This window comes from Marmota monax, unplaced genomic scaffold (genome assembly GCF_021218885.2).
Source record: "Marmota monax isolate L192 unplaced genomic scaffold, Marmota_monax_Labrador192_F-V1.1 WCK01_AAM20220418_F8-fsc00071, whole genome shotgun sequence".
NCBI classification, from domain to species: domain Eukaryota; kingdom Metazoa; phylum Chordata; class Mammalia; order Rodentia; family Sciuridae; genus Marmota; species Marmota monax.
This window is the reverse complement of record NW_026695217.1, coordinates 5,756,402-5,777,869: the sequence shown is the minus strand read 5'-3', so window position 1 is coordinate 5,777,869 and position 21,468 is coordinate 5,756,402. Positions and strand designations below refer to the sequence as shown.

The 21,468-nt window shown below is 34.8% G+C and overlaps 1 protein-coding gene across 4 annotated transcripts in view; it reads right to left on the bottom strand.

The window, feature by feature from the left end:
• Positions 1-21,468, bottom strand: part of Ero1b (endoplasmic reticulum oxidoreductase 1 beta) — a 47,356-nt gene that overhangs the window by 17,557 nt on the left and 8,331 nt on the right. For 2 of the 4 annotated variants that reach the window (XM_046432124.2, XM_058575045.1), the window contains exons 2-6: positions 19,343-19,462; positions 13,868-13,951; positions 7,910-7,951; positions 6,218-6,300; positions 2,450-2,523 (exon numbers count right to left, since the gene is read on the bottom strand). In XM_046432124.2, coding sequence (XP_046288080.1) covers positions 2,450-2,523; positions 6,218-6,300; positions 7,910-7,951; positions 13,868-13,951; positions 19,343-19,462 — 403 coding nt within the window. The remainder of the gene's footprint in view (positions 1-2,449; positions 2,524-6,217; positions 6,301-7,909; positions 7,952-13,867; positions 13,952-19,342; positions 19,463-21,468) is intronic. The other 2 variants (XM_046432126.2, XM_058575046.1) reach the window with 1 other exon arrangement.

Below are 21,468 nucleotides of genomic sequence, written 5' to 3'. Positions count from 1 at the left end.
GATTCAGGTTTTTGCTTATATTTAAAATATTATGTTATGAACTCAGGATTAAGCCTACAGCCCTCCATCATCAACCCTATCCCAGACTGCTACTAACTATCAAAACAAGGTCTACACAGTAGAGGAGAATCTAAGTTTATAAAGCTGTCAAGTCATTTAGATCTTCAGATTTTAAAACTATTGTTCTAAACAGTACTTTAAATGTATTAATAAACATGTTTTCAGGGGAAAAAAGGAAAATTAAAACCTATCATGCCATTTAGGTGATTTATGAACCAATTACTTCATTCAACAAATATTTATTAAGCACCTAAGGCACTGTTCTAGGCACTAATACAGTAGAGAGCCAGCAAGAGAAAGCCCTTTGCCCTTGAGCAGCTCACAATCTAACTGAAGAGGACCATGAACGCACAGCCTAAATAAAAGGCCACATATCATCAGGAGGTTGTCAGTGGGGGTGGGGGGTGGATGGAAACCAGAAGTGCAGAGAGTCTGAGAGTGATCCTGGTTACTATTCTGTATAGACATGAGAGAAGCCTTCTTTGACATTTGAGCAGAAACCTGAACCAGAGAGGAGTCAAGCCATGAATAAAGACAATAGCAAAAAATAAGAGTAGGATAGGAAGGGCAGCTTACCTTACTGACTATTAAACTGCCAAATTATTTAAAAACTATTTGATCTTTAGAGATCATCTTCCATTCAGAGACAATACCAACAACAAAACAGCAAGAAACAGAAACATGGATATTTTCCCTAATAAACTGGGGTTAATTTTCTTCAAGTTTAATTTTGATCTACTGAATTCTGATAACTGGAATAATTAAACAATGATTCTAAAATCTTCACTGACTGTAATAAAAAATTATCTATAAATCACTGGGAAACAGATGAACATTACTATGCAAAAAAGAGTAGCAGCAACCCAGTTAGTAAGGGGAGCATGGTTTTATTTGCATAAGAATTACATAAAATATAAAAATTCCTATTTTAAATATGTAATCCTAAAAATCTTAAAGAGTGATTTTATTTTACTTAAATTCTTATAGGATACCTCTTTCATTTCAGCAATTTAAGAAACTAATGTTTTAAAAAATAGTTAACATGTATTTAATAATGGGAAATATAACACATCAACTTATTTATACAAATAATGCTTGCAACTAAATAGTATTTTTATAAAATACCCAATTTACTATAATATATATATTCACAGAAATGACTAATCAGAAAACCTATTAAATAACCATGATTGAATTATTTTATTTTAATCAAACAGGTAAAATGATAAACTGGAAAGAAATAACCATAGTGTTAAACACTAAACTCAATTAGAACAAAAGACTAAATAAGCATAAGCAGTGATAAGAGTTCTTAATATAGATATAATGTCTTGCTGACAAAACCTGCCAATTCTAAGTATCATAATGGAGACTATTTCCTTAATTGCATGCATATATATATATATACACACACACACACATACATACAAATGAGCAAAGAAATCTCGCAAATATTTTTAATTTCTTTGCTGAAATTTAAAAACCATGATAACATTCCATCTTCCATTGTTCTTCTCAATTCACCATCCTATAGTAGAAGCCCACTATAATATACTTCACAGATTAATAGCACAATTAATAGAATAGCACAATTCTACCTGTGAACCCTTTTTAAACATTTATAAATTGGTATGATTACTTTAGATCCTTGAAGAATTCAAAAAACTTCTATCCATTTCCAACTGTGCATGCTTAAACCCAATTCTTCCCTGCCACCAAAAATTTAACAATACGAAAATAAAAGGTGAGAAGAGGCCAAATGAATGATTTCAGACTATATTGCAGCTCTATGGAAATATCCTATAAATCAAAAGTTTTGAGTCACAGCAATTACCTTCTGTTAAGGAAGTGGTAGTTGCTCTGCCGAATAGTATTCTGTGTATTTTTTCTTGGAAAGAGACACTGCTGTGGAGAAGTCCAATTATCATCCTCCCAATATCGGAGGGCATCTTTATATGAGTTTGTTGAAACTTCCAGCAAATTCCAGTGTAAACATTTTATAATATGTTCACATATTATAACCAAGTGTCTTCAAATGAATTTGCATAAGACATGGTATGTTGTAGTGGAGAGAACACAGGTTTTGAATTCAGGACTGAATTCTGCCTCAGCCTCTTGCTAGTGTGATTTGGAGCAAGTTGTTTTAGTCTTTCTGACACTCAGTTTTCTCAGATATAAAATTATATATACCCATTAAGCTAGCTGTAAAGACAAAAGTATTTAAGGCGCTTAACACCAGGAACACAGGTTCTCCATATATGCTGTTATAAATAAGACCTACATAGCAAAATCCAGTGTTAAGCTGTAATTCAAATTATATTTTTATTTAAATGTCTTACGAAAAAGGTTAAAGTTAAGATAATCTAACTACAACAGTTTTTTTAATTACCATCAAGTTCACAAAAGTGATCCTGTGAATCATCATATCTTGCCCAGTCAATGAAAGCTTCTTTGCTTTGATTACTACAGGAAAGAGGAATAAAAAGAAAAATCTTTCAACTTGGAGTTAAAAATTCTAACAATGTATTCAAGTATAATTAAAATAATAGTCTCAGGTCATTTTTTATTAGATGAATCACAAATTCCATTATTAGTGGTTACATGAATAATGAAAACAAGTCATATGAAAAACACAGATATAGTAATTTCCACAAGTGATTTATATTTCTTAACTACATTAAAATGATTATTATCCCAGGCTCCAAAACAATTTTGAGGCAGGCACTGTACTGCATGTCTGTAATTGCAGCTACTCAGGAGGCAGAGGCAGGAGGATCCAGGTTCAAGTCCATCCTGGACAACTTAGTAAGAACCTGTCTTAAAATTTTAAAAAGGGCTGGGGATGTAGCTCAGTGGTAGAGTATCCCTGGGTTCAATCCCCAGTACCATTAAAATATTAATAAATTTTTTAAAAATACTTTAAAAAAATTTTTTTTAAATATTTTATTTTATTTTTTTAGTTTTCAGCGGACACAACCTCTTTGTTCGTATATGGTGCTAAGGATTGAACCCGGGGCCGCATGCATGCCAGGCAAGCGTGCTATCACTTGAGCCACATCCCCAGCCCAATAATTTTGACTAAAAATTAATTTATAAATACATAAACTTACAAACATAAAAATCAGGCTTGCTATTTCAAATGACTTAGAAATTATAGTAATGTTTGTTTTTCCTTAAGTAGGAACTAAATAAACTTTCAGAATTTTAAAAATTGAAATTGCTTTTATATTGATAGAATCCAAAATACCAAGAACTGCATTTCTACTATCTCTCAATCTAATGTACCATCATTAGTTACACCAAAGTCACTTTCGTCATGGAGTTATCATTCATCTTACATTCTACCTCATCATTTAGCAAAATCTATGACAAAGATTTCTAACTTGAAAAGGAACAACTGTATTAATTCGAACTCTGACCTACATTCATTTTTATCTATATTCAGGCCTTCTGTCTTGAACACATGATGGCAAACATCTATCAAAGAAGCATCATGTTGCTTCCCTTCTTTATTCACTTCACAAAGGAAAAAACAAGGTAAAAAATATGTATAAAGTATTAAATCAGATAATCCCTAAATGTATTACTATCATAGCCAAGAATTTATTTTGAGAAACTGCTACATAACCACAAACAATGAAGTGTTTAAGGCTGGCTGCACTACATAATTTTCAATTAAATTTACTGTAGGATATTTTTTCAATGGGAATAATTAATTTAATAAGTTTATGAAAACCTTTGTATCATAGTTGATTCAGGTGAAATATGACACCACAAACAAGAATGCCTAAGATCTAAAATGACATAACTATTGTTGTTTAATAAGATAAATCTTACGTTGAAAATAATAAGTTAATTCCTTTTTTCTGGTTAACAATATGATTGACTTGCAAAAACATTTTTCTTTGTGCACTATTATTTGATAAGGCTTTTGCTAAGTACTTCAATCTAATACTTGCCTAAAGACATTTTAGTGGAAAAGAACTGAATATTTACCTAAAGCTAACAGAGCTCACCCAGTGTAATTTATACATGGGCTAGAAGGAACCAGAGGTCACCTATTTAAACTTTTCAAAAAGACAGTTTGGGGATGGATGCAAAGCTATTTACATAAGACTTTCTTGGACTTGACCCAATGTTTCCATAAAGATGCTGCTGTGAGTTACAGTCTTCAACTGGGAAATGGGTAGTTAGAAAAGGCTCAGCGGTAGAGCACTTGCCTAGCATGTGCTCGACACTGGGTTTGATCTTCAGCACCATAAAAAATAAATAAATTAACTAAATAGAGATATTGTGTCCAACTACCCCCCCACACACACAAACACACATATACACACACACACGTATTTTTTTTAAAAAGCAGCATGAGAAACCAGGAGGTAAGAAGGGAGGGGAACAGATATGATAAGCTGTCTTAATTGTGATGTTTTATGTGTATATACGCATTTTCAAATATGTGCACTGCATTATATGCCAATAATACCTCAAAATAAAGCCATTTAAGAATTATAGTACCAATTGTTAGAGAAGATGTGGAACTAAGAACTTTTAGGCACTGCTAGCAGTAATGTAACTTGATACAGCAATTTTGGAAAACCATTTGGCAGTACTTAATTTCATTCCTAGTAATATTCTCTCTAGAAATGCACACGTGCACTAAAATGTTTGTGAAATGTTCCCCTAAGTGGAAAACATCCAGATATCAACAGTAGGGTGGAAATACTATAGAATACTACATGTAGACAAAAAAATAAAACTTCCTAACTCAAGAACATGAATCTCACAGTGATCCATAAAGCTCCTTTTTCATATTCCATACCCAATCCTTCAGCAAATACTGTCAGCCCTATCTTCAAATATGTCCAGAATCTGACACTTCCCATAGTTTCCACTGCTATCAACTGTCTAACCACCATAGGTCTTACCTGGATTACTACAATATCTCATAACCAGGCTTCTTCTACAGCATGGTATAGGGCTCCCTAAACACACTCTCATTCCTGTGCTCAAGATCCTTTGATCACTTTGCATTTCACTCCCATGAAAGCAATATTCATTACAAGTGCCTTCCAGGCTCTACAAGATCTCCACCCACCCCACCCACTCCACCTCTCACATTTTTTGACCTTGTCTTGTACTACTTTGCCCTTGATCCCTGTAGGCCAGCCACACCAGTATTCTTGTGTTTCCTCATAGTTTAGGCATGCCCTGCCACTGGTCTCCTCACGAACACTTCAGGTACTACCTGGGATGCACACTCCCAGGCAGCCATATGGTAACTTCAGCCTTCACCTTTTTCAGCACTATCCTCAAATGTCCTGTTATCACTCAGGTCTTCCCCTGACCACTCAATTTCAAACAGTGCCACCCCCTTCACTCTGAGCCCTCTGCATTCTTCTTCCCTTACTTTTTTCCATAGCATTCAGTAATTTCCATAGCCATTTCAGTAATCAAACATTACCAACTGTTTGCAAAAATGTGAAGGACAAGAACAATCTCTCTGCTCTGGAAGTTTGTTCATTTGAAATGAGAGTTATAAAGGCATTTATTATATTATCCCTTTTACTTTTCTATATTAAGATTTTTAATATTAAATAAGATTACTAAATTTATTATGAGTCTTATCAATTATGTGCACAAATACAAACAATTAGAAGTTAAAAAGAATGTCTGCAATAATCTATTCCTAACAGATTACATTCAGTTATTTTACACTGCATAAGCTGCAACTATTTATAAATGATTTATATTGGCCTTCAAAAACAAATGTCTGCTTAGAGTAAATAATGAAGTCAGTAGGTAAAAAAAAAATCTATGAAACTTATGGAAATAAATTGTCATTCAAAATATAACATTCAAATTAAATATGTAGACTGAACTACTATTTATAAAAAAGTTTCAAGACCCATAAGCCCCGCTGAGTAATCTAAATTTCTACTTTTTAATATATTTGCTATTTATGATACATCAAAGAAATTTAAGAACAAAAAGGCCAAGAAAGAGGCAAAACTATTATGGAATTTAAGTTTATTATTATTAAATATTTATTAGCTGAAAATTTAATGTTTAGCAAAAATGATTTTCCAAAATCTCAAGAAAAAAAGACAATTGATATTAAACTAGAGAATATCTTTTAATACTATTAAGTTAAACTTGCCTTAATGTGTTGTTAATTGCTCCCAGTTTATTAGCTTGCTCACAATCTTGTAATTCTTTGGTATTGTTTGCCACTTTCAAGTACTGCAAGGAAGTTAACCATAAGTTTAAGAACAATTTTCTCTTGCTCAGCTTCCACTAGCAGAACAATCTGTCAATACAGATATACATTAAATATAGATGCATCCTATTATCAAAATCCCTAACATATATAAGAAATAGTAATAAAAATGAGGCACAAATTTCTACCTATTAAACAAGCAAAGATGAACATTTTAACAACTGGCATCAGTGCGTTGGTGATGACAAATCCGAAAACTCATTTGGGATAGAAATTTAATAAAATCTAGAGTAATAAAAATGTATAAACTCTTAAAACTAGCAGTGTTATTAATGAGACCATATCTAAGGCAATAATTTAAAAACAAAAGGCAGGATCACCTTCCAGAGTTATTTGTTAATGTCTTGTTATGTTGAAACAGGCATGGCCTATGGTCCAGCAATCCTACTTCTAAACCCAGACCTAGAGGAACATTACCTATGTGCACAATGAAACAAAATACTAGTGCATCATTTTTTACAATAGCAAAAACTGGAAACAAGTGAAATGTTGATGTATAGAGGACTTTTACTCCATATAAGGTCATATAACTGACTACTATATAGTTATCAGAATGAACAAAATCCACAGATATCAAAAGAGAAAAAAATTCAAAACCCTAAGAATAAGTAAAGGCTGGGCACTGTGGCACATGTCTATAATCCCAGCTACTTTGGAGGCTGAGGCAACCTGGGCAACTTAGTGAGACACTGTCTAAAAAGGGCTGGGGAACACATAGTATAGAAGTAGAGAGGCCCAAATTTGCTACCAAAAAAGGAAAGAAAAAAAAAAGAGTTTTCAACTTGAAGAAATAAATAAATATCTAAAATTTTTAAAAAATTTACACAAAATAATATACATAATACTTGTGGATAAGAGCATAACAAGAATATAAAACCACAGAAAAATGGTTTCCCGGGGCGCGGGGAAACATGGAATTGAGGAGGTGTTGTGGGCTTTAACTGCCTTTATATGGTTTTATTATAGATTTGAAACAAAGATATAAGAAAGTGAGCACATACAATACATGGGCAAGTGCAAGAAGAAAATGGAGAGAATGTATAAGAGGAAGGCAGAAAGAGGGAATGATGATCTTCATTACACACGTCCAATAGTGAAAAACTAAAAGTAAACTGGTACCCAAAAATATAAATTGAAAAATTAATTATGGCATGCTCCTAAGAACAAAAAGGTAATCTTTAATAAGGGGCAGTTTAACAACATCTAAAAATGCACTCTGCTCAAAACAGCCTAATTATTTTCTTCATCCAATAGAATCCTGAACACAGGTAGACTAGTTGAAAGAGAAGATTAAAAGCACCCATATGATAAAACACTTGTTGAATAGGTGATCTGACGCTAGTTCAAGGTTCTTCTAAAAGTTCCACAGACAGACCTGAAATAACTTCAAAAGGAGCTAGGAATATAGGACCTTTCAGTTTGCTGCAAGGATTAGGGATTTGGAATCCAGAGGCAAAACATCTCCTGGCCCAACTAACTATACTATGGTTTTCTGCTGCAACAACTGTCAAGTATTATAAATGACTAGTGTTACTTTGTAAAGCAGAAATATTCAAGGAAGAAGTGACTCACCTTATTAGAAGGCCCGGCTTTAATTCCAAATGGAATTTTACTCTTAAAAGAACAATAACAACAATTTAGAAAGTGATTCAAAGCATTTTATCCTACGGGGAGCAAATACACATTCATTCAAAATGTTTTTATAATACCTCTTGGGATAAAAGCAAAGAATTATACCCATTTATAGACTAGTATGTCAGAGTGTCTAAAATTCAGCTCTAATAATTTTTAATGCTATTTATTCTTTATAATTCACATTATTTTTAGGGTTAAAAAAAAACTGACACTCTTCCATAAACTTTCTAACTACAGAAAAGGAAGCTTTTAAATTTTTCAAAAATATTTCATATACTTTGCTCAACTTTAATTTCTGCTGAGATGACATTTAAAATTTAGGCAATTATGGATTACAAGAAGATAAGAATCAGATTTCACAGTCAACCCTAAGGTTTATCAATCTACATAATCTAGGATTTGCCAATGGAAAAAATGTTAGATCCAACATTTTTTCCCACAAAGCTAATAATTCATGTTAGGCTTTAATAAATGAATTTATTAAGTATTTCCAAATCGAACTTAAAACAAAAATCATACCTGAAAGAAAACAATCCCAGACTGATCCTTTGATCAACTCAGGACTGAATTCTAAACTTGACTACTTATGGGCTAGCAAATAACTGCAAATTACCTATTAAAAATTGTTCATATTTCATAAATTTTAACAAAATATTCAGAACAAATATTTCCTGTCAGGATGAAGAATACAAATAATGATCATGATAAATTATTTTCTCTAATCAATGAGACTATGTGGATAAAATATTGGCAGCAAATAACATTTTTATCACTTAAGTATTTTTTTCTAACACATCTAATAGGGGGCAGGAGAGAAAATTATAAAACTCAAGTAAAATCTAGATAGTCACAGTTATAGGACTCTGAATTTACATTCTGAAATAAATTTTAACCGGAAGCACCCTCTGACCGCTGTATGTACTCCAGTCAGTATAGTTTGCTAAAAGTTAAAAGCTTTATAAAAGATTTGCTGGAGAACATAATGACTTAATCAAATCTTAGATACAAGTCATGCAGAAATTGCCGTGAGTAACAAAAACATCCCCAAAAAGAATTATTAAAAGCAATGGTAAATTTAAAAAAAAAAAAAAAAAACTTCTAAAATCAACCATAGAACTTGGACTTGGTAATTGCCACTACCTCAAATAATGTGAAGCAGTCTGTAAACTACAAAGTAACCTTCACAATTAAATTAGATTTCAAATTCTAGAAAGCAAACTGCATCACAAGGTTGGGTGCAATATGAAATGCCTAATAAATTTTTCCCCAAAGACAGACAAATACAAAAATCCTCATCTTACATGAAGAATCATTAAGAAGGTGAGTATCTCTGGAGAAAAGGAATGAAGGAATGGGGAATCTTTAAATGTCTATTTGTTTTACTTCCTATGTTTGGGGTTCTTCTATAATTTAACACTTTAATTTCTGTTATGGTTTAGATGTGAGTTTTTTAGTTTTTGTCCCCCAAAAGCTCATGTATAAGACAATGAAAGAAATTTCAAAGGTGAAATAATTGGGTTATGAGTTCCCTAACACAATCAGTGCCATTAATCCCCTAACGTGGATTAACTGGGCTGTACCTATAAGCAGGTATAGAGTGTGGCTGGAGGGGGTGGGTCACCAGAGACGTGCCTTTGGGGTTTATATTTTTTCCCCTGGTTAATGGAGCTCTCTCTCCACTTCCTTATTGCCATGTCTGAGCTGCTTTCCTCCTCCAAAACCCTTCTACCATGGTGTTGTGCCTCACCTCAGACCCAGAGCAACAAGAGTACCTCTGAAATCATAAGCGTCAAACTAGAGCCATTGAAATCTCTAAAACCACGAGCACCAAACTTTTTCTTCTCTAAAATTCTTGTCAGGTCTTTCAGTCACAGCAGCAAAAAAAGCTGACTAAATAGTTTATTATTATTAGAAACTTAACAAAGGAGGATAATCCATGATAGACAGTGAATTGACTTGAAAAGCAAACAACTTAGAAATACATAATCTATATCAAAGCCAAATAACTTACAACTCAAATTCAGCAGTAAGAAAACAACTTCATTTAAAAATGGTCAAAGCCAACCACTCCATTCACAATATCCTCAAAAAAAAAAAAAAAAAAAAAAATACTTGGGAATCAACCTAACAAAAGAGGTGAAAGACTTATACAATGAAAACTACAGAACCCTAAAGAGAGAAATAGAAGAAGATCTTAGAAGATGGAAAAATATACCCTGTTCATGGATAGGCAGAACTAACATCATCAAAATGGCGATATTACCAAAAGTTCTCTATAGGTTTAATGCAATGCCAATCAAAATCCCAACGGCATTTCTTGTAGAAATAGAGAAAGCAATCATGAAATTCATATGGAAAAATAAAAGACCCAGAATAGCAAAAACAACTCTAAGCAGGAAGTGTGAATCAGGTGGTATAGCGATACCAGACTTCAAACTATACTACAGAGCAATAGTAACAAAAACAGCATGGTACTGGTACCAAAACAGGCAGGTGGACCAATGGTACAGAATAGAGGACACAGAAACCAATCCACAATATTACAACTATCTTATATTTGATAAAGGGGCTAAAAGCGTGCAATGGAGGAAGGATAGCATCTTCAACAAATGGTGCTGGGAAAATTGGAAATCCATATGCAACAAAATGAAACTGAATCCCTTTCTCTCACCATGCACAAAAGTGAATTCAAAATGGATCAAGGAGCTTGATATCAAATCAGAGACACGGCATCTGATAGAAGAAAAAGTTGGCTACGATCTACATACTGTGGGGTCGGGCTCCAAATTCCTCAATAGGACACCCATAACACAAGAGTTAATAACTAGAATCAACAAATGGGACTTACTCAAACTAAAAAGTTTTTTCTCAGCAAAAGAAACAATGAGAGGTAAATAGGGAGCCTAAATCCTGGGAACAAATCTTTACTCCTCACACTTCAGATAGAGCCCTAATATCCAGAGTATACAAAGAACTCAAAAAATTAAACAATAAGAAAACAAATAACCCAATCAACAAATGGGCCAAGGACCTGAACAGACACTTCTCAGAGGAGGACATACAATCAATCAACAAGTACATGAAAAAATGCTCACCATCTCTAGCAGTCAGAGAAATGCAAATCAAAACCACCCTAAGATACCATCTCACTCCAGTAAGATTGGCAGCCATTATGAAGTCAAACAACAACAAGTGCTGGCAAGGATGTGGGGAAAAGGGTACTCTTGTACATTGCTGGTGGGACTGCAAATTGGTGCGGCCAATTTGGAAAGCAGTATGGAGATTTCTTGGAAAGCTGGGAATGGAACCACCATTTGACCCAGCTATTGCCCTTCTTGGTCTATTCCCTAAAGACCTTAAAAGAGCGTATTATAGGGATACTGCTACATCGATGTTCATAGCAGCACAATTCACAATAGCAAGACTGTGGAACCAACCTAGATGCCCTTCAATAGACGAATGGATAAAAAAAATGTGGCATTTATACACAATGGAGTATTACTCTGCATTAAAAAATGACAAAATCATAGAATTTGCAGGGAAATGGATGGCATTAGAGAAGATTATGCTAAGTGAAGCTAGCCAATCCCTAAAAAACAAATGCCAAATGTCTTCTTTGATATAAGGAGAGTAACTAAGAACAGAGTAGGGACGAAGAGCATGAGAAGAAGATTAACATTAAACAGGGATGAGAGGTGAGAGGGAAAGGGAGAGAGAAGGGAAATTGCATGGAAATGGAAGGAGACCCTCAGGGTTATACAAAATTACATACAAGAGGAAGTGAGGGGAAAGGGAAAAATAATACAAGGGGAAGAAATGAATAACAGTAGAGGGGGTAGAGAGAGAAGAGGGGAGAAGAGGGGAGAAGAGGGGAGGGGAGGGGAGGGGGGGATAGTAGAGGATAGGAAAGGCAGCAGAATACAACAGACATTAGTATGGCAATATGTAAATCAATGGATGTATAACTGATGTGATTCTGCAATCTGTATACAGGGTAAAAATGGGAGTTCATAACCCACTTGAATCAAATTGTGAAATATGATATATCAAGAACTATGTAATGTTTTGAACAACCAACAATAAAAAAAAAATAAAAAATAAAATAAAAATGGTCAAAGCAGGGCTGGATGTGGGGCTCAATGACAGAGAACTTGCCTAACATGTATAAATTTTTTTTAACAGTTTTTGCTATAATTCAGTTTTATAGATTAAACATCAGTATTTTATTGATGTTAATTTTATGGTAAGAAATAGTTTTTTTTACATTTTTACTGGTGCATTACAATTACACATAACTTTGGGATTTGTTGTTACATATTTATACATACACACAATATAATAGTATAATTTGGTCAATTTCATTCCCCAGCAACTTGCAGCGACTTGGGAGGCTGACTTGGGAGGCTGACTCAGGAGGAACAGAAGTTTGAGGCAGGCCTTGGCAATTTAGCAAAGAATTGTCTCAAAAGTAAAAAATGTTTCAAAAAATAATTTGCCAGGTGAGGTGGTACACACCTGTAATCCCAGGGACTCTGAAGGCTGAGGCAGGAGAATTGCAAGTTCAAAGCCAGCTTCAGCAACTTAGTGAGACCCCCATCTCAAAATTAAAAGGGGTGGGCTAGGCATGTGGCTCAGTGGTAGAGCACTTGCCTAGCATGTGCGAGGCAGTAGGTCTAATCCTCAGCACCACATATAAATAAATGAATAAAATAAAGGTCCATCAACAACTAAAATATATATATAAATAATTTAAAAAACAGAAAGGGCTGAAGATGTAGCTCAGTGGAAAGCATCCTTGGGTTAAATCTCTAGTACCAAAAAAAAAAAAAAAAAAACAGAGTTTTCCTTTTAGAATGGATATGCTTTTTTTTTTTACTATTTTTTTTAATTTACCATCTTTTAAAAAAATATATTTATTTTTTAGTTGTAGGTGGACATAATATCTTTATTTCATTTTTATGTGGTGCTGAGGTTTTAACCCAGTGCCTCACATGTGCTAGGCGAGCTCTCTACCACTGAGCCACAACCCCAACCCTTTCTTTTACTATTTTTAAGGACAAAAAACTGGACTGATTAAACAAAGTAAAATGTAAAATAAAAACAAGCTTACAACTAATTACTAGCAAAGGAGAAGAATACAACTACTTATTCTAGATATCAAAATCTAAGGACTAGTGAAGTAGCTCCAGTGGTAGGTCCTGGGTTCTATCCCCAGTATGGGGTGGGGGGAACAAAGTCTAAAATGTTTCATTCTTGGTAAAAAGTATACCCTTCATGAACAAGATTTTTTTTTAAAAGGTAGAACCCTTTTTTTCTTTAATACCTTTATTTTATTTATCTATCTATTTTTATGTGGTGCTGAGGATCAAATCCAGTGCCTCACACATACTAAGTGAGGGATCTACCACTGAGCCACACCCCCAGCCCCTAATTGTGTTTTCATTTGGCCTTTAACAAGGCCAAATGAAAACACAATTCCAAACCTCAAATGTTCTCACTTTACCCACTGAAATTCCCATCCTAAATTTGAAGTATAGGATCCAGTACTTCCCCCCCCCCATTTTGGTCTATGAAACAAGATATAAACATTCAATAAAGTATGAAATAAAAGCCAATAATAGTGTATTTAATCCAACATCAAGCCTCAGATTTTCCTTCCTTCCATTTCAGAAACAGAGTACATACACTTCCAATCCAAAAGTATCTCTAAACCCATTTTAGTGACAAGTATAAAATAAATGTTCAATAATCTGGTTATAAAGCAGAGCTGAAAGCATGTGAATGTTTAAAGTTCAAATCCATTGACATTAGTCTAAAATAAAGAGGTTATGTTTATTTAAAGTCAAGAGAAAGCAAGTTTTTTGCTATTGTTTTATTTTTATTTATTTATTGTACCTCTGGGCAGGGTTCCACATGACAGTCTTTTATTGAACAATGGCCATCTTCTGCCCAGAAAGGACATGGTCGATTCAGATTAACCTGAGAAAAAGAATAAATTATTTTTGGTGAACGTGTATTATAATTACAGAATGTGTCAAATGTCACTGACTACCTGTGACATGGTAGTGAGTAGGCAGAAAAAGCTTCCTTTCGTATGGCACCTATACAGTTCAGATTTTAAATGACTAAGTTTTTCAGACACCCAAATGTAATATCAATTTTTGAAATAAATGGCTATTAGTCCTGTGACACTTGAAAAAGGGAACAACTTTCAAACTCACTGCTCTTCTGAAGAACACCTGACAGAAATTTAGGACTACTATAATGTCTTCCAGCCTTCTTTTCAGGGTTCTCTTATGCATCCATTTTCTGAAGGAGTATGTACTGAGCATATGCAGTGTGTCAATCACTGGGCTAGGATTCAGGGAACCAAAGAAGCAGGAAAAGAACTCCTCCTGAACTTAAAATATACTGAAGGAAACAGAAATTAAATTAGTGTATGTTTATTTAATTGCAAGTTTAGCTCAATATTACAAAAGAAAACCCAGAGTTGTATAACAGTTAGGCTGGTGGATGGCGGCTTCTGAGGACTCAGGTAACATTTCAGGAGAAATGAAAGCTGGTGGAACAGGCATCTGAGTAAGGCAATAAAGAGCTTGGATGGTTCTGGGAACTGAGAACCATCAGTTGGGCTCATGTTTAGTGGGGAACAAATAAGGATAGAGAGAGGCCAGCAGATCATATAAGACAATTTAAGCATGTTTTATAAAAGCTCTACGTTTTCATATTCTACGCTTAATGGGAACCTGGTAATTCAATAGAACAGATGGATTGCCTATACCAAAGATCTAGATTATTTATTCATTTCCTCCCTTTATATAATTATCTACTTTTCACCACCTCCCCTATCAACACTTAACTCCTTAAGCTACTCTAATAGTCTCCCTGCTTCTACCACTATCTATTCTACACACCATCTATTCCACAGTTAGCTCACAAAGCAAATCATATCCCATCAATCCCAGCCAAGAATCTTTCTCTGACTTCCCATAACCCTTAAAGCAAATCCAGTTAGCAGCAAGCTCCACAGGGCCCTTCTCTAAACTGGCCTCTTACCCACTTCTCTGGCATACATCTGTAATCCCAGCTACTCCAGAGGCTGAGGCAGAAGAATGGTAAATTTGAGACCAATCTAGATAACTTATAAAGATCTGATCTCAAAATATAAATTTAAGAAAGGGGTAGATACCGCTCAATGATAGAGTCAACCCCAGTACCAAATAAATTGTGGGGGAATAGTAAAAGTATACAGTTTATGCAAGAGATCAAATTTAAATTGTTATTAACTTAAAACAGCCTGCTCTAAAATTCTGTGTAAGCCCCATTCCTAACACAAAGCAAAACTCTTCATGGATACACAAAAGATTAAAAAATAAGTATTCAGGAAATACCACTAAGAATCATCAAACCACAAAGGCAACAAGAGAAAAAGAAAAGAACAAAGGATCTAAAAAATAACCAGAAAACAATTAACAAAATGGCAACAGTAAGTCTTTTACCAATAATAATCTTGAGTTTAAATGGATTTTCTCCAATCAAAAGACTGAGTGGGCCTGACATGGTGGCATATACCTGTAATCCCAGCAGCTCAGAAGGCTGAGAAAGGAGGATCACAAGTTCAAAGCCAGCCTCAGCAATGGCAAGGCACTAAGCAATTCAGTGACACGCTGTCTCTAAATAAAATACAAAACAGGGCTGGGGATGTGGCTCAGTGACTGAGTGCCTCTGAGTTCAATTCCTGGTACCAAAAAAAAAAAGAAAAAAACAAAAACAACCAAAGATCTAATTATATGCTACCTATAAGAGACTTGTGTCCACTCTAAGAACACAGAGACTCAAAATGAAGAGATGGAAAGATACTCTCCATACGTGGTAACTATTAGAGGACAGGCATAGGCTTCTATTGGACAAAATAAACTGAGTCAAAAACTATGAAGAGAGGGCTGGGGATGTGGCTCAAGTGGTAGCATACTCGCCTGGAATGCGTGGGGCGCTGGGTTCAATCCTCAACACCACATAAAAATAAAAAATAAAGATACTGTGTCCACTTAAAACTAAATATTAAAAAAATGATTTTAAAAAAACTATAAAAAGAGGCAAAGAAAGTCATATCATGATAAAGGGGTCAATTCATCAAGAAGTTATAATAATTACAAATATACATGTACCAACATTAGAAAACCTAAATATATAAAGCAAATATCAATAAATCTAAAGGGAGGAACAGAATGCAATACAATAATAGGAGGCTTTTTCTAAGGCAAGTTAAAAAAAAAAAAAGAAAAAAAAGAAACACTCGATTCAACAATTAGCACGGTGACGCAAACCATCATCTCATCTCTCCTGGATTACTGCCATTGCCTTTCACTAGTTTCCCCTTCTTTCTCCTTGTTCTTTTACAATTCATTTTCAATGTTTCAGAGTGATCTTTTGGTAAGTGCTTAAAATCCACCAACTCACCTCACAGTGACTAATCATGCCTTACATGATCTGGCAGCCCTGCTCTCCTCCCCTTGTTCACTGACCTTGCTGTTCCTCAAATACAGGGACAATGTAATCTCAGGAATTTTGCTCTTGCCTTTGCCTAGAATGTTCTTTCTCCAAATATCCACTTAGTCTGCTTTCTTACCTCCTTTAGATTTTCCTTAAATGAACCTTCTCAGTTGGCACTTATGAAGATATTAAATTTTGGCTCATTTGTTATGCAACAAAAGCTAACTAATGCACAGTGCCAAGAAGTGAACTGTGGCAGACACCATAACACACTAGTCAGACCTCCTTCCAGGATGAAGAGCTTATAATTACCCTAGCCTCTGGAAATGTTGAAGGCAGACAACCTCAGCTGAAGAGATCCACCTTGGCAAGGCTGCATTCCACTTTCCTACAAATAAAGGTAGACTGTTGTTTCTATCTTTATTTCCTTGCTTGTTGAATCATAAATGTGTTTAAAACTAACCTCTTAGCTTTCCTTTGTTGCCACTTATTGTATGTAGAGTATACTAGGATTGGTTAAATTTCCTTTTTATTAATTTCACAGGTAGGCAGAATTACAAGAGGAGTAGCTATCACTAACACTCTAGACTTGGAGCTAAGTGCAATAAACTAGAATAGAGCATTACTCTCTTTTAGGCGAGAGTATGAATAAATTTTGTCTGTATACTGAACAATTTCACTGCGTTGGCAGGAACATTTTTTAAACTGCATGTATAAGAGAAAAGATGAGATTATATATTGAGCAGCTGTTATTACAAATAGCTATTATATGTTATTATATATTGCTATTTTTGCCTATCCAAATTCCATTTTTTCCTTTTTCTGTAACAGTCCCCAAATTTACCTTAGAGAAACAATAACTTGTCTTATATTCATGCAAATGCATTATCAACTAAGGTGTCCTTTCTTCTTTGGATGAAGGGTTCACATAAACATACTGGAAGTAATCAAGGCTCCCTCCTCCAGAAATTTTGTTACAAAAATATAGGTAAATGGGGACTGGGGTTATAGCTCAGTGGAAGAGCACTTGCCTAGCACTACACATAAATAAATAAAAAATAAAGGTCCATTGACAAATAAAAAATAAAAAAATAGGTAAATGGTTCATTAGTGACTGCTGTAGTTTCATCTTTTCTGAAGTATATTCATTTTTGTAAATTATTCCATAGCTTTTCTGAAACTGTTTTGCTAGCCAACAAAAGTACTCTACCTAGGATACCTAAACCATTATTTCTTCATTTGAAAAATGTGGATAATATTAACATTTGGGTGTGATGATTAAATGAGATATCCACTCATTCAAATATTTGAGTGTACCTACTGATCAGGCCTTGTAGAGATAAAGAAATAGAAGATGAAACCCCAAAACAGAAGAGGTGAAAGAATGGGGATTATGAGAGATTAAATGGAGACGTGTCCTGGACTTTCTGTGAAAACACAGTCTTTGACAGAAGAAATGCTTTCTCCATTGTATTAGACTGAACCATATGTAACCATTTTTCAACCATTTAGGCAACAATTTCATATAATTTAATCTAATAGTAGGAAGGAAGCATGAGAAATTATCTCCCAAAACAGATTCATATAGATTTAGTGGTGGGAATTAGAAGCACTGTCTCCTTTGAATGTAAAATGCCTAGATTAAAAGACATTAAGTAATTAGTCTAGGTACAGATTACTCTTTGGTATAAATTCATAGAATCTACATCCCTAAGGAATTTTGTATGAAGCAGAAATATTCATATTTTTTGAACAGTCTTGGTCCTGACTAAAAAAGCAGATAGGGGAAGTATTAATTACTTTTCTAATTCATCTTCCTGTATAGTCTCTTCACAGTTTTATAGGTTGTACAGGAAGACAAATTAGAAGAGATGGTGTTTCTTTACCCTCAAAAAATACTTAAAGGATTAAGATAGTCTATCTAGAATCAGGATAAAAAGATAATCATCATGCTTAATTTTTAGAATAAACTAAAAATGAAAATCAAATAAATTATAAATCAAATGAATCCTGAGAGGAAGAACAAAGGTAAAGCCCCTAAAACAGTTTTTAAAATAGTGTTCTAAAATTCAAAATAATTGTTCTTAGGAATATTAACTATTGCCATATTTAAAGGCTGTTGCTATCTTAAACTAATACTAGTGTTTTGTGAAGGTCTAAAGTAGAACTACTACTAGATTTCAGAACCAATTCTGCAGAATGGTCATGTTGGACTTGTGGCCTCAGCCTGGCTTACCAGCCCTCTGAGAGACCTATTCAATCCACATCTTCTGCTGCCCTACTTTGCACTGCTAACAATGCCAGCACTCAGCTGTGAGGCCATCAGCACAACCCAAAATCTAGTAGTGTGTCCAGATGGCGGGACCTACTTTAAAGGAAGGTGGACAAAGTAAGTCTCTTGCATTTTCAGCTTCTGTAAAGGGAGGAATGGTGTGCCTCAAAACCAAAACTAAAAGCTCAGGAATTCCCCAGAGGAAGGAGGCTCAGATTCCCTCTCCCAACCCCCACACACAGGAGGAAGCTTTATTCTGCTGGACTTGGGAGAGACAGACTCTCGGGAACCTTTACTTCAGTAAGCCCTCTTGGGCTTCTGCCTGTTCTCTCAATCTGCTTCAGCTCATCCTGCCTCCTCTTCTCTTTCATGGCTACCTGCTCCTCTCCTCTTCTACCCAGAGTTTTAGGTAACTGTAGCACTTGGCTCAGATTCTTAATGTTTAATAAAACCAACAGGTTTTCACTATCATACTTAATATATTCAAATGATAAAATACAGGATGCTGAGAGGAAGCAAAATGGATTTTCCAAAGCATCATAAAATTCACAACTAGAGAGCATTATTTTCTAATTTTCCAAAGAATAAAAAAACTACAATCTTACCTTGTAATAACGAAAATAGTCTCGCTCTTGCAATTGTTTTATTTTGGGGAAGATTTTGTAGGTATTGAAATTGTCAATGCTGGTAATATCACATAGGCAATCGTCCAGAACTCCAACCACCTAAAATTTGCATATGTACATAAAAATTTAAATATGTAAATTACTGATATTTCAACCTTTATAGATTTGCTTTATTATATAAAAGATTGATGGTCAAAATGAAAAATAAGAATTCTCGGGGCTGGGGCTGTAGCTCAGTGGTAGAGTGCCTGCCTCACATGCGTGAGGCACTGGGTTCGATCCTCAGCACCACATAAAAACAAGTAAATAAAATAAAGGCATTGTGTCCAACTACACCTAAAAAATAAATAAATGGGGGCGGGGAGAATTCTCCTTCCTTTAGCTACACACACATAAAATCCAAGTAGCCACTGAAATCTAAAGCAATCTCTTCCCAGACTGGCCCAGAGGTCACAGACTATAACAACACTGCTGCATCTTCAGGTCATTTTCTTTCTGTTGTTGTTGTAGAATGCCTTTACTTTGTTTTCATGTGGTGCTAAGGATTGAACCTAATGCCTCACACGTTAGGCAAGCATTCTTCCACTGAGCTACAGCCCAGCCCGCCTAGGGTCCTTTTTAATTTCAATACAGGGTCTCACTAAGTTACTAAGGCTGACCTAGAACTTGAGATCCTCCTGCCTCAGGCTACAGACTCACCTGATTACAGGCATGAACCATTTCCCTGGGCTCACAGTATTCTTTAATATGCCTCTTCATTTACTTTTAAAAGTATCCTATACATAAGGTACTATTAGCCTCATTTTACATAAAAGGAAATTAAGCTTTGGCAAGCCTAATTTTTCCAAAGTAAAAATGAAACTTATCCCCAAATCCACACCAGACTTTAAAACTCATGCTCCTGTCCACTACTCAAAGTATCCATTAAGCCAAGAAGAAAATTTGGCATTTACAAAGTGAATTTAAAATTCAAAAATTCCATAATCATTATTCACTAAGTTAAAAATGAGACTGACCGACTGATATGCGACTTTGATGAATCTTCCAGGAATTATCCCAAGTAAAAAAGTCAATCCCCAAAGTTTACAAACTGTATGACTCCATTTACAGAATATTATTGAAATGAAAAATTTTTAGGAATGCAGAAAAGATTTTGGTTGCCAGGCTTTAAGGACTATAGTAGAAGACAGAAGTGGGAGTGGGGAGTCAGATGAGGTTGAAGCAGACAAAAAAAACCAACAGGAAGGACTTCTAAAAGTGTTAAGGAAATCATTGAGTATTTTTCATTGTGGTGGTAGATACTCAAAGCTACAGGTGATAAAGTTGTACAGAACACACACAAATCAGACAAGTAAAACTGGAGGAATCTGGGCTGGGGATGTGGCTCAAGCGGTAGCGCGCTCGCCTGGCATGCATGTGGCCCGGGTTCGATCCACAACACCACATACAAACAAAGATGTTGTGTCCGCCGATAACTAAAAAATAAATATTAAAAAAAAAATTCTCTCTTTCTCTCTCTCCCTCTCTTTGAAAAAAAATTATTAAAAAAAAAAACTGGAGGAATCTGAATAAAGTCTACAGATTCTATTACTAATATGTCCTCTTTATGATACCAGATATGTTCACAAGCTGTTACCAGGGGGATAACTGCATAAAAAGGACATGGCATTTCTCTGATTTTTTTATTTTTTATTTTTTTAGTATTTATTTTTTTAGTTGTAGTTGGACACAATACCTTTTTTCCATTCATTTATTTTTATGTGGTGCTGAGGATGGAACCCAGGGTCCTGCGCATTCTGGCGAGTGCTCTACCGCTGAGTCACAATCCCAGCCACTGATTATTTTTTTAAATTGTATATGAACTTACAACTATTTCCTTTCAAATTTTCAACTGAGAACAAAAATGGGCCCCAGGCTGCTACAGGCTATTTAGTGATCCAGGAGTGGAAACTAGCCCTTGCTAGTTATATCTTTCTTCCGAGGAGTGTAAAGGTGACCCAAACTCCCTACAACATAAAGTTAAGAGCTATATTATCTTGAGATAAGGAATAAGGGATCATTATCAAGAATTTGGTTCTGGAGTTCTATCTGCTTTGTTTCATTTC